At 44.2% G+C, this 13,348-nt stretch overlaps 1 protein-coding gene across 2 annotated transcripts in view; it reads right to left on the bottom strand.

Annotated features, from left to right (window-relative positions):
• SUN2 (Sad1 and UNC84 domain containing 2) overlaps positions 1 to 13,348 on the bottom strand; it is a 35,906-nt gene that overhangs the window by 9,037 nt on the left and 13,521 nt on the right. The window contains exons 5-15 of one of the 2 annotated variants that reach the window (XM_035128409.2): positions 12,774 to 12,869; positions 12,189 to 12,282; positions 10,735 to 10,805; positions 9,714 to 9,835; positions 8,508 to 8,726; positions 7,849 to 7,926; positions 6,340 to 6,383; positions 5,332 to 5,497; positions 3,939 to 4,154; positions 1,451 to 1,535; positions 783 to 898 (exon numbers count right to left, since the gene is read on the bottom strand). In XM_035128409.2, coding sequence (XP_034984300.2) covers positions 783 to 898; positions 1,451 to 1,535; positions 3,939 to 4,154; positions 5,332 to 5,497; positions 6,340 to 6,383; positions 7,849 to 7,926; positions 8,508 to 8,726; positions 9,714 to 9,835; positions 10,735 to 10,805; positions 12,189 to 12,282; positions 12,774 to 12,869 — 1,307 coding nt within the window. The remainder of the gene's footprint in view (positions 1 to 782; positions 899 to 1,450; positions 1,536 to 3,938; positions 4,155 to 5,331; positions 5,498 to 6,339; positions 6,384 to 7,848; positions 7,927 to 8,507; positions 8,727 to 9,713; positions 9,836 to 10,734; positions 10,806 to 12,188; positions 12,283 to 12,773; positions 12,870 to 13,348) is intronic. The other variant, XM_035128410.2, reaches the window with a different exon arrangement.

The raw sequence follows: 13,348 nt of genomic DNA, 5'->3' as shown, positions 1-13,348 counted from the left end.
CAGGTTGCTCCATCTGCAATATACATTTCACCTTCCATTTCCAAGTTCAAGGTGGAAAGACACGGGAATGCTGCTGAATATGGCAATCAGTCCTGTCACGTGCTTTCTCTCTTCCCCTTATAATGTGGAATATGGCTCATCCTTGTGATGAAGTCATGTGGACCCCTGTTCCTTACTGCACTCACTACCTCTCTGCTTCCTACAAGGTGGTTTTATTTTTTACATCAATATCCTGCTTTTCTTCCATCTTGGAACCCAAAGTGCCACACATGTAGTTTCTGGGCAGCCATCCATTCAGGTATAGATCAGAGCCAGATCTGCTTAGCTTTAGCAAGGTGCCTTCAGACCACACACTGGGACAATAGTGGCAAAAGAACCTAAGGCAAAAAGCAAGAGTTTCTCAGGAAGGTAAACTGCCAGGTTCCAGATTTTGTCTAGTGGGGAGTTTATGCAAAGCCTTGATACTCTTCGTCTGAGCATGTAATAGACACACAGCATATTTTCTCCAGCTCAACATTCGAGACTGCTATATTGATACCTGCTTGCATATGAAGTTTACTGGGCCAGTCACACCCACACTCTGTCCCAGCTTACTTTATAGAGTAGTTGTGAGGATAACATGGATATTCTCAATACATACCAACCTTCTAGGATGAACATCTAAATAAAAAGGTAATCTGCTGGGTGAGGTATTGTGGATTTGAACCAGACTCTTTGGGGAGAATAGGATAATGAAGAAAAGGTAGGGCGGGGCCATTGTACCTTTAATAAAACCTTCATACCTGCAGAATGACTCGTGGAGACTGGGAGTGGTACCACAGGGGGATCCCAAAGAGACTAAGCAATGCAGTCTTGGTCTCGTAGGTTTCTGAGCACCGAGTGCTGATAACACTGGCCCCTGTAGTTAAAAAGATATGGGTGAAGGAATGACACATCGTTTTGCCCTCTGCTCAAAGCAGTAAGAGAGCTTATGCAGACAGCTGATAAATGAACACTCCTTTAACATTCCCCACCACAACAATAAGATATACCCAAACTGCAACTTGGCTATTCAATGCATTTTTGCATGCATTATTCTGAATGGGCAATTTGGGGTTTAGGGACTTTTCTTGGGAGAGTGCAGAAGCTGAATCTTGTGGGAGAGACAGAAGAGACAAAAATTGCTGAAATTTGAGAAATGGGTGTGGATATGCAGAGGGAGAACCCTTTCTGGTTTTTCAGTTTATAACAGAAACTGGCAACAAAGTTTTAGGTTGTTCTTTGCTACCATGAGGGCTAGAAGCATGATTGCTGTTGTTGTTTTTAACGTGAAATAGAAGATTCTCAGACAATTCCTTCCTGCAGCCATATGACCTGTAATCAACAACATGCCAATTCTAGCTCACGGGCCACCTTTCTTGGCAGCTACGGTATCAGGACAGAAAGACCAGCCTACCCAGAGTTTGCATACCTGCAGATTCAAGAGCATAATCAACCATTCCAATGCGATCGTCGCTGTAGCGCTTCAGGGCCTGGTTGACAATGTGGTGAACTTGCTGAAACAAGACAAAGGGAATGAATGTAAGGCGAGAACTCAGGATTCCAAAATTTATTTTCCAGTTTTGTTCTATTCTGCCAGGCTAGAGGTAAACTGTGCAAATGGCAAGGCTACCTGAGGAATTAAGGTATAGCTCTGCTGGTGCAAATCCTGAGACTGGTTGCATATCAATGGTGCATCAACACACTACTAAGACATGAGACCTGCACCGTATGGACTGGTGCAACTGCTGTGCCAAAAAATTTGCCAGGGAACATCATGCCACATTTTTACTCGGTTGAAGAGGCATAGGGTGATTGGACACAACTTAGTCATATTCATTAGTTTCAATGGGTCTATTCTGAGTGAACTTAGTTGCATATTACCCATAAATTGTGACTTAGTAACTGCCTGCCTTACACACTACATTGTTAGTGACATCCTGAAAAATAAGGAACTGTCAAACCCTGCAGAGTTGATCACTATTTTGCCAATAACCGATACTGCCTAGGATGAGAGTTGAGGCTTAATATTCAGCAGGCAAATATATCAGCAAAGTTAAGAGTTATTACTGTGCCAGGAAGCAAAGGTGTGGCTGATGGTGCCACCTAATGGATGGCTGCTGATATGTCACTCAAAATATTGCTTGCACTGTTGTCAAAGGTATAGAATCAATTGTGGAGCTGGAAGGGACCCCAAGGGTCATCAGGTCCAGCTCCCTGCAATGCAAGAATCTCAGCTAAAGCACCCATGACAATTGGCCATCCAACCTCTGCTTAAAAACCTCCAAGGAAGGAGAGTCCACCACCTTCCGAAGGACACCATTCCACTGTCGAATAACTCTCACTGTTAGATTTTTCCCCCTGTACATTTAATTGGAATCTCCTTTCTTGTAACTTTAAGCCATTGGTTTAAGTCCTACCCTCCGGAGCAGGAGAAAACAAGCTTGTTCCCTCTTCCATGTGACAGCCCTTGAAATATTGGAAAGTGGCTATTGTATTTCCTCTCAGTCTCTTCTTTTCCAAGGTAAACACACCCCAGCTCCTTCAACCACTCCTCATAAGGCTTCGCTTCCAGACCTTTGATCATCTAGGTTGCCCTCCTCTGCACACCTTCCAGCTTGTCAACATCCTACTTAAATTGTGGTGCCCAGAATTGGACACAGTATTCCAGGTGTGGTCTGATCAAGGCAGATAGTACTAGAACTCCCCTTGATCTGGACACTATACTTCTGTTGATGTAGCCTAGAATAGCATTAGCTTTTTTTGCTGCTGCATCACACTGTTGGGGACTGTACTTTGTTAAGGGTGCTGGGAATTGTAGCTGTGTGAGGGGTGAACTACAGCTGCCAGGATACTTGAGGAGAAACAATCTGCTTAAAAGTATAGTGTGGCCATGAAAAGAAAACCAAACCCAGGGTAAAAATTTGTACCCTTGGGAATTTTGAAAGCTTGGAGCATTGGGCTAGTAGGCATTCCAGGGCTGAGCAGGGACGGAGACCAACCAGCTGGACATTGCTGTGTTGATGCTATAGCACATCTGGGTTGAGAAATAGCCTGGAAGAATCATGAGAGCAGAAGGGAGGCAGGGAAGAGCCTTACCAAACATGACTGACTGGTTCAGCCTTGAATAGAAGGCCTGCTCATTGGCTCCTTCACAATGATAATTGGCATTTATACAGCATTTTCAGTGTTCACAGCACTACCTGCGCATAAGTCATTTTTTAAACAGCTTACTATTTTAAACAGTTGCCCCATATTGCAGATGTGGGGGTTGAGAGCCAGAGTTTATGGCTCAGCTAAGGCAGGTGGAGCTGGAGACATTTTAGATATTGGAGACCTACTTTGTTTTTTTACTAGAACCTTGAGGTCCAGCAACCTAACTCACATACAAATACATATGCTAAGAATTATGGTATACAGTAAGCCCATAACTTACATTCTGGTGATCTCGCCTAAAGCCAAAGTTGCTTATCGTCTAAACACACTGGGTGCAATGGAGTGGGGGGGTTGCCAGTCTTTTTCCCCCTGGACACCTGCCCCCTTTAATGATTTTTTGCCAAATGCGTAAAGGTGAATGCACGCAAATTAAAAGCACACAAATTGCACACGTACTGTACTAAGTATACTAAGAAAGGACACAGACTAAGAATTAAGAACAGGATGCCACTGAGCACGTGTTCAGTCTAGGACAAAAATTCACTCCTGGTTTCCCACAAAGCTTTCTTCATTTCTTCAGCCAAATTTAGCGGGGGTGAGGTAGCCTTTTTATTGTTGCTCCTCAATATTCTTTCACATTCCAGACCTCTAAATACACACACACACACACACACACACAACATTCTACATCACCATCTTAGCATCATTCTTGGATAACGCCATTGTAAGGAACCACTTCAGCCAATTGGTAAGCAAATTCTCACCTCTTCTGTTACTCCTATGACGCCCTCCCTTTGGAGTACCACCCCAACGTCTTGCGCAGAGAGCCGCTGGTCCTCGGAGACCTTGGCAAGGATCTTCTGCTCCAGGTTGAGGAGCTGTTCCTCTAATTCTTCACGATGGAGAAACAGACTGCCTGTCCCGTCCCTTTTAGCCTGGGATAGGAATTGGCTGAGCCATATCGGAAACTGGATTTCCACCTGAGATCCAACAAAGAGAAGAACAGGTTTCATAAATACTTTTCCTCCTGTGAATTGCAGACGTTCTATGGAGAGAATGTAAAGAGATTACTGAGAACAAGCAACAGCTGCCCTGGGCTCACTTGGGAGGAAAGGAGGGGTATACTGTACATTTGTTAAATAACAACAATAACAGCAATGCTTCTACCGGTACCTCAGAAGATTTGATCATTCTTTCTAAGGGGCATGATGGGGGGGGCAGAGATACTTAACAAAAGTGTTTGCAGCTTTTCATCTTTTGACATTTTGCTGATCCGTGGGCTGGACACTGACCTTTCCCGCCTCCTGCAGGCCACTTTGTCAGATGGGTGAGGCTGCCCACCTGTCATTTACCTGATGTCTTCGTGACAGCAGGTGACAAATTTAATAAATATTTGGAATGCATTTGTCAAAACCATAGTGACACATGAATCAACATACACTTGAGGGAAACAATAAGCTTATATAGTTTTGTAATCTTAATTATACTGTATGCTTCTTTTGTTTCTGCTGCTTTCCTCTGCTTTTAAAAATGTTTCTGATGTATCCCCTCCTTTTTCTATTTTTTGTTTATTAACTTTACTATAATAAGATCAATAAAATATAAATAAATAACTTCAATGAGATGTGCTTTCAGCACTGATCAGCAAGCAGGGCTTGCTGTCAGCGCTCATCAGTAATGCAGTTTAATCTCCAGACTGTTCCTTTGCAGCCATGTTCTTACCTGCTACACATACGACACATCTCAGATGTCAGGGGAGGTTAAGTGTGGTTTGGGGAAAACAGCCTTACAGGAAAAATTAGGACCTCCGACAGACTTAATTTGGCCCTGAGGCTCTCCATGCCTGGTTCATGTCTACTCCAACATAGAAAGGAGCAGACATCCAGTTCCCTGGCTATGCTACACTAGAGATAAAAGCTTTCCAAGAAAGGCTTAGCTATGAAGGTCACTGGGAGACCTTGGACTAGAATCTGTCTCTTAGGGTAACCTACCTCACAGGTTTGTTGCAAGACTTAAAATGCAGAGATGAAAAACCATGTATATCAGCTTGAGCTGCTTAGAGGAAAGGTGTGATATAAAATAAAATAAAATGAACTGAATAAAATAATAAAATATATAAAATAAAATGAACTGAATAAATTGTAGTGGGAAACTTACATCTTCCCGTATTTCCTTGATCTGTCCTGGGAAAGAATCCATGTGTTTTGACAACGTTTTCTGATCTGAGGCCAAGACCACAAATTCCTTTTTCAGGCCTGTCAGTTGAGCCTCCAGCCTTTCCATCTCCTTTCGGAAATTACCCATCAGACCTTCTTGTGTAGAGCTTCAAAAGCAAAATGAAAATTCAGGTGCTTCTGAGTCAGTGGTATCTTTAATCACCTTTACCAATAATGTTCTACAAAAACTACATTTGGCTGTGGCCACCCCATGAAAATTAACCCAAGTAATACCAAACAGCACAATCTAAGCTATGCACCACACCATACATTTAAAGCACATTCAACAAATATTTAAAGCACATGCATTTCATCAAAGAAGCCTGGGAACTGTAGCTCTATAAGGTGGGAAAACTTCAGTTCCCAGGAACTTTTGGAGAAAGTTGTGCTTTAAATGTGTGTGGCTGTGATTTAAATGGATGGTGTGGATCTACTCTGATTTCCAACAAGTCTTGTTTGCTGTTGATCACATGGATGTCTCTTTGTGAGACTGTGGGTGCAGAGAGGGATAAAAAAAATCAAATGAATAAATATGTTAAGATGTTCTGAAGGGCATCAACTGACTATGCCTCTTTATAAGTTGTTGTTGTTTAGTCGTTTAGTCCTAAAGCCATATTTCAGCCACTAATTACAGCTTTCTGGGTCAAACAATCAGGTTTGACTTGTAATATAAGCAAGTATTACAAGCACTGAACATGCATCTTACCAGCCCATTATTTGTCAGCATCACTACTTAAAAGGTGATAAATGATATGAACAGCACTGACAGAAATTCTCAGGTTATTCGTGCTCCTTGTTATTCCAAGAATATGTAAGTTTCACTTTCAAGTTAAGAACAATGCTGCTTTAAACACAATTCTCTCCAGTTACATGCATTCCTGGCCCTCCTGATATCATAAGACAGAAACTGCCATAGAAGACAACTCTTTCTTGAGGATGCTCAAATTACCTTTGCCACTGTGAAGTCATTTGGAGCATCCGAGTTTCTGTCTCCTGTGGGAGAAACAGGACACAGGTCAGGAAACAGAAACAAAGCAGAATAAAATCCATTGCTTGTGCAGCACCGTGTATATATCTAGAACTGGAGAAGCACAACACGCCACAGCAAGGGATGGATGGATGGATGGATCATAACAAATCTATTTGGACCATTCACTTCTTCTTTTTCCACTTCTCAGTGGGTGAGCAGGGGTTAAAGCCATCTGCAAAAGTGCTCTTTGAAGAAGCGCCATGCTTCTCATTTAAGTGAGTGAGCAGGCAGGCAGTAGGAGAGAGCAGAAAGGAGCCTGCTTGCTCCAACTCACCACCGACTACATAGGGGAGAAGCAAGAGGCTACTTCAAAGACTGCTTTTGCAAAGTGCTTCAAGACAGACCTTTCTCACCCCCTGCACTTCTGCTTCAGCCTCTGGAGAGAACAAGATGTACAGCCAATGCAGGACTAAACCTTGTCCTTCTGCCCATCAGCTGACTTCATGCTCCCCCACTGAATTAGGGCCCCACCCCGAAGTTTGGCTTGCACGTCTCATTTAATTAAATAGAGCTAAGCACATGCTTAAACTAACCCCCCCTTAAATTAGTGGGAGATGTGCTTAAGATCAGCTGCATCACACCTAGTAATGTTTCAAGATGCAGTGAAACAGAATTGAAATCATCACTGTAAAGGTTATACATGTTTTACTAAAAAGTGAAAACTGTAAATATTCTATCTGGATTAAAAATGGGGGGGGGGAACCACATTACAACTACAATAGCTTTTTAAGACAGTGGTTTCAGCTACATGTAACAAGAAACCATGGTTTAGCGCAACACGAAAAAGCTCCAGCAAGTTCAAGCAAAGGTTCAGGCACTTCCTCCTCCTGTGCAGTCAGGAGGATGACTTCTGGGAAGGACCACAGCTCAGACATAGAGCATCTGCTTAGCATGAAGAGGACTCCCAGCTTCAATCTCTATCATCCCCCAATAGGGATGGAAGAGACCCCTGGCCTTAAACTCTGGAGAGCTACTGCTAGTGTTGACAGCACTGAGCTAGATTGGGCAACTGTCTGACTTGGTACGGGCAGCTTCCTATGTTATTCTGCAGAGTAACTTCAGTTTCAAAGAACTGCCATCTTTTTGTGTTGTATGAACAAGGATTCTTGGCTTACACCAAACTCTGGTGAATGTTACAAGAACCCATCAAGAAGCTTCAAATATCTGAAGAAGTGTGCATGCACACGAAAGCTCATGCCAAAATAAAAACTTAGTTGGTCTTTAAGGTGCTGCTGGAAGGAATTTTTTAATTTTGTTTCTTCAAACCATGGTTTTTGAAGCTGGCTTGTTTAACCAACCAGGAATTGTTTTAAGCCAGGATCCTTGGTTCATATGATACAACAAGCCAATATTCTTTGAAAATGAATGTAGGTGGTATGACAGCCTTCCCTAAACAATGCATCCTTAAAATATGAAGTCAAGTTTTACCTCTGAAGCCTGGGATACTTTCTTCAAGAGACTGTCAAAATCCTTCCGTAGCTGGGATTGAAAAGCATCCAACTCATTCTGTAGAGAGACAAGAGAAGTAGTATATAGCTTTAAAAACAAGCACAAGTTTGATAACTGATTAATAGTTTGGTTTTGAATTGGTTAATCAAACAAACCAATGAACCAAAATATCGACATATTGCAAAACTTCAATTAAAGTTCCAGCAAGTAATTTTTGTGTCATTACTTACAGATAAATTGTGTAACAATCTGTTTTCAAGCATTTGCCCTCTATGTTGTTGTTCTGCTAGAAACAAGGACTGCAGACAAGTTAAATGGTTTCCTGAAGAAAGAGTGTTGCAGGGTTTCATCAGGAAGCTGCAGGACATGCACTGATTGGAAACAAAGTAGTATGTCCACTCCAAAACTTTTGCAGCCCCAAGCAACATAGAAAGTGAGATTGTGTATAACTACCCCGATACCATGAGTATAAATTGTCATGAATGCAAAAAAGGGATCCAGGCTCTGCTCATACCCAAATTTGAGGAGTGTTCAAAACTGGAAATTAAGCAATTCACAATTCAACATGCTTGCAGACCTACAGTCAATTCTCCCCCTTGATTCTAAAATGTCCCCTTCATTCTCTGCTGGTGCCCTACCTGGAGGTGAAGATCTGACTCTGCACGGAACTCCTCTCTCAAGATGGTTTCTCGTCGTCTCACCAGCCCATCCAGAAGCGACAGGGTATTGTCATGAGAAAGAGTTGCCCCTTCCACTGTCTTTTCCCCTCTTTGCAGTTCCAGTACTGAAACTGCACCTTCCAGGCTCTTAAGGTGTCTCTCCAGCGCCTGAAGCCGAGACAAAACTTGCTGCTGTCCCTTTTAAATCCAGGGCAGGGAGAGAGAGAGAGAGAGAGAGAGAGAGAGAGAGAGAGAGAGATGCAGCTACATAAGGCTACTATCACCACAATTTATTAGAAAGAATCTAAAATGAATCATGTAAAATGCTCTCTGTACCCCTGACAAACTGCAGCTCCCAGAATTATTTCCTTTAAATGTATGCTGGGACTGTATCCTAGGCTTCAGATACAACAAGGCTCTTTCTTTGTTCTTGGAATCATACAGTTGGAAGGGACCACGAGCATCATCTCTTCCAACCCCCTGCAATGTGGGAATATTTTGCCCAATGTTTGGCTTGAACCCACAACCCTGAGATTAAGAGTCTCATGCTCTACTGACTGAGCTATCCCTTGGATTCTTAACCCACCATAAAAAAGATAAAGTACCCCTGACAGTTAAGTCCAGTCGCAAACGACTACGGGGTTGCAGCGCTCATCTGGCCGAGGGAGCAGATGTTTGTCCGCAGACAGTTTTTCCGGGTCACGTGGCCAGCATGACTAAACTGCTTCTGGCGAAACCAGAGCAGCGCACGGAAACACTGTTTACCTTCCCACCAGAGCAGTACCTATTTATCTACTTGCACTGCGTGCTCTCAGACTGCTAGGTTGGCAGGAGCTGGGACCAAGCAACGGGAGCTCACCCCGTTGTGGGGATCCGAACCACCGGCCTTCCAATTGGCAAGCCCTAGGCTCTGTGGTTTAGACCACAGCGCCACCCACCATAGTTCCCATTAGAATTTTATGAACATCTTAACCCCAGGTTACAGCTCAGCAGCAGCCAACAGCAAAGTATATGGCTCTACATGAATCCACCTATGTATACAAGAATATAATTATATCCCTGTGAAGTAAAGAGGGAACTCCCTAGCTCAGCTCAGCCTGGGGAGATTAACCAACATTAGGGGTGAGCAGAAATGTTGCAGGGTGTCTCTGACTCATGAACCTCTGAGATCCACATAGTACTCACCTCTGAGAATGCAACAAAATCTATTGCTTCATCTCCCTTTTTGGTAACAGGAGAAGACAGCTTCACAGATCCCCAGGAAAACACAGATGGGTGGAGTCCAAAGGGGTAAAAATACCAGGCACCTAAATGTGATTAGTAAGGAGAGTTCAGTTACAGTTGGGTTTATCTTATAGGTCTTTACTCAGCTATTCTGTCAAAGCAATGTGCAGACTGATTTACAAAAATCTAGTTAAATATAAACTTCAGAGTATACACCAATATTCAAATGAGGGCTTACGTGGCTAGGCTGATTTATACAACACCACTCAACCTCATAACACCAGAACATACGGTCACTCAATGAAACGGATTGGCACCACAGTCAGCTCAGGACAGATAGAAGGAAGAACGTCACACAAATTAATTAGGGGAATTCACCATAAGATGTGGGAATGGACACCAGTTTTGGAAGTAGTCATGGTTCTTCTAGCTCAACGCTGCCTTCCATGGCAAACCAATCCTGCCAGCCCCAGCCAGCATGGCCAATGCTCAGGGATGGGGGGGGGAGTTATAGTTCAGCAGCATCTGGAGAGCCCCAACTCTGGCCTTCCCCCACCCGTCCTGGAGTTGCCGGTGGGTGAACCTCAGACCTTCTGCATGTAAAACGTGGACCCCTACTGAGCTACAGCCTCTCCCCAGAAGGGGAAATTTAAAAAAATTAAGAGATCAGACAGAATCTTGGAGAATATCGCTAACAAAAGCTACAAGCCGAGGAGGCAAAATTGGAACCTCAGTGTTCAGATGCAGGCAGATAAAACACAGGGACTAATAATTGCCATCATGCCCTGCCTGCAAGCTTCCAGGGGCATCGGGTTGGCTGCTGCAGGAGGAGGAATGGTGGATGGTCTGATCCTGCAAAGCAGTCCTTATTACACTACAGTTCTCCCCTTTCTGAAAGGAAGTTGGTGAGGAACTAATCATTAAGCAGTGCTTATTGATGTGCAGGAGGACCTTGACAGCAAGGCACCAATATGGAACTCACCGTAGCCAATGGCAGTCAGGAGCAGCAACAGGAGCAGCAACAAGAGGAGCTTCTTCAGAATCGGATAGCTCCTGGGCACCAAGGAGCAAGAGAGAAAGGGAGAGGATAAGATGCAGTGGAATTCCACAAAAGCAAAACCTGACAAAGAAGCGGAGCAGCCACTGTCTGTGGTCAATTTGCCCTTCCTTCTTCATAATGTCTACCACAAGGGTGGGAAAATCTTTTTGCAGCCTGAGGGCCACATTTCATTCTGGGCAACCTTCTGGGGGCCCCACATGCTAGTGGTGGGCAGGGCAAAAGGCAAAAGCAGGGAAAGCAATGGATGAATAGTTTACCTTTGTACAGTGTGCTAAATTTTACATTTGCACTGCCACAACCCTCTCTAACCTCCATCCAGGCAAGCAAGAGGCATTATCCAAGTTCCAAGTACCAGGGGTGCAAAGTAGGGAGAGTGAGGGGTGGGTCCTGGGAGAGCTCTGAGGGCCACACAGTGAAGCACAGAGAGCCACATTCAGACCACAGGCAACATGTAGCAAGTAATTATTGCACTGCCCCTCTCCGAGACTGAGATTACTAACCTCTGGACTACCACAACACAATGTGTCAGCCATCATGCTGTGGGCTTTCCCACCCCACAATGCAACAGAAGGAGACGGGGAAATACGCAACATGACATCTTCGCACAACACTTTGGTTACCATTAGTGAGAAGAGGAACCAAAAGGAGCTAGATGGGCAGCAGCAGTTGCAAGTCTCTTGCAACCTGTAGCTCCAGTCTCAGCCCCAGGTACTGGGTTACATATGGTGACCCCTTAGTTCAGCTGTCTCCAACCTGTTGTTGTCTTCCTCCCAATGGTGTTGGGACTCCAAACTCCCATCAGCCCCAGCCAGCATGGCCAACAGTCAGGGATGATAGGAATTGTAGTCCAGCATCAGCCATGGGAAAGGCCATTCCAGGAAATAAGGGGCAGCCTGTACGACATCAGAAAGACTGCACATATTTATTTTGTTTATTTTTCAAATGGCTAGCCCGCCTAATTTTTTTAAAAAAAGCTCAAGGCAGCTAACACACAACCACACAGCATATACACCACACAACATATACACTATTTATTATTAATTAATTAAATGTATATACACAGGGGCTATAAAGTGTCATTCCAAGTTGAATAACTAAATCAAAATAGTAACGCCCCTGCAACCACATCAAAGCTAAAACATCAGATACAAACCAGAAAAAGAAAGAAAAATAGTTCAGCATGGCCAATTTTCAGGGAGTCAGAGTCTATCAACTCCTGGAGAGCAAGAGCCTCCCACTTCCTCCTCTAGGGCAAGCTTTGGAAACCCTGTTGGCATTTGCACTATTCAGCTCCCACCCAATTGCTGCCTCTCAGCCAGTTCAGAAATTGCTGCCAGCCACACTCCTGAGCGTTCCAAATTCTCTGCCACACTGACCGTGTTAAGACGAAGACATCCAGCAGGGAGGCTGCAGTGGTCAGGCGGTACCACGCGGTCCCCATCCACCAGTATAGCAATCCAAAGACCCGACCTGCAAAGTCACCAGAGCACCATGAAAAACAGCAACAGGCCATGTCAACAGCTCAGCTTGTTTCAAGATCTAAGACTTCATTTCCTGTTCTGGCAAAGTGGTATAATACCAGCTTCCCTTCATGCACTTCCCATCTCCCCAATGTAGCTCATCGGAAACAGGTCTTGGCATGCAACTTCCTTATTCCCTTGCCATGTAGGCAGATCTGACAGCAGAAATGGCACAAAAAGATCTTCAAGAGATGTATGGAAGCCCAAAGGGAGGGTGTCTGCTGCATCTCTGCTGGCAAAGTGTTCCACAGCACTGGACCAGAAACACTAAATGCCTGATTTGTAGTTGAGGCCAGCCAGGCCTCTGTAATATGATGGACAACTAGCAGTTTGATCTCAGTGGGGATAGAAGGGCTCAGGCTGTCTTTTCATTTCCATTTGCTAACTTGCATAATGAAAATCACTCCTGTAAATAAAACACTTAACGGCTTTTCCATTTACCTGGTGACGTAAGCACCAGCCACAGAAAAGAGCCTGCTTTGGAGAGTGCATTCCTCAGCACGGAACCAGAAGTGTTCTGGTCCAAGTAGGTGTGACCTGCAGGAAACAGAGTATAGGTTTGTCAGCAAACAGGGCATCACTTCTTCCTCCCTCCCTCACACACTTTGAATGGAAGGAAAATACATTATTTCTTTACGATTCTATTTCCTTGGTTCCCAAAGTAGAAGAAACCTGTCCAAGGAAACAGGGGACTGATAAAATATTTACCAACCTGCCTGAGTTTTAAGAATGCTAGGGAAGTTTTGGTGGTGGTCCCTACGCCTAGTGAGGAAGGGGGCACATGGGTGGGCCTTCCCTGTGCTGGCCTCACACCTTTGAAGCAACCTCCCCTCTCAGGCCCATCCAATCACAACACTGTTGTCATTTTGTCAGCAGGTGAAAACTCACCTCTTTGCCCTGCCGTGGGGTGAGGTGTCTTGGCATCCAGTAGTATAGTGGCAAATTCAGAAGAGCAGGGTTCCTTCATGATAGTCAAGCCCATGCCCCCTCACAGCCTCACCCCTTCGAATATTGTA

Source organism: Zootoca vivipara, chromosome 10 (genome assembly GCF_963506605.1).
Source record: "Zootoca vivipara chromosome 10, rZooViv1.1, whole genome shotgun sequence".
Lineage (NCBI taxonomy): Eukaryota > Metazoa > Chordata > Lepidosauria > Squamata > Lacertidae > Zootoca > Zootoca vivipara.
The sequence above is the reverse complement of the archived record's forward strand: the minus strand, read 5'-3'. Positions and strand labels throughout refer to the sequence as shown.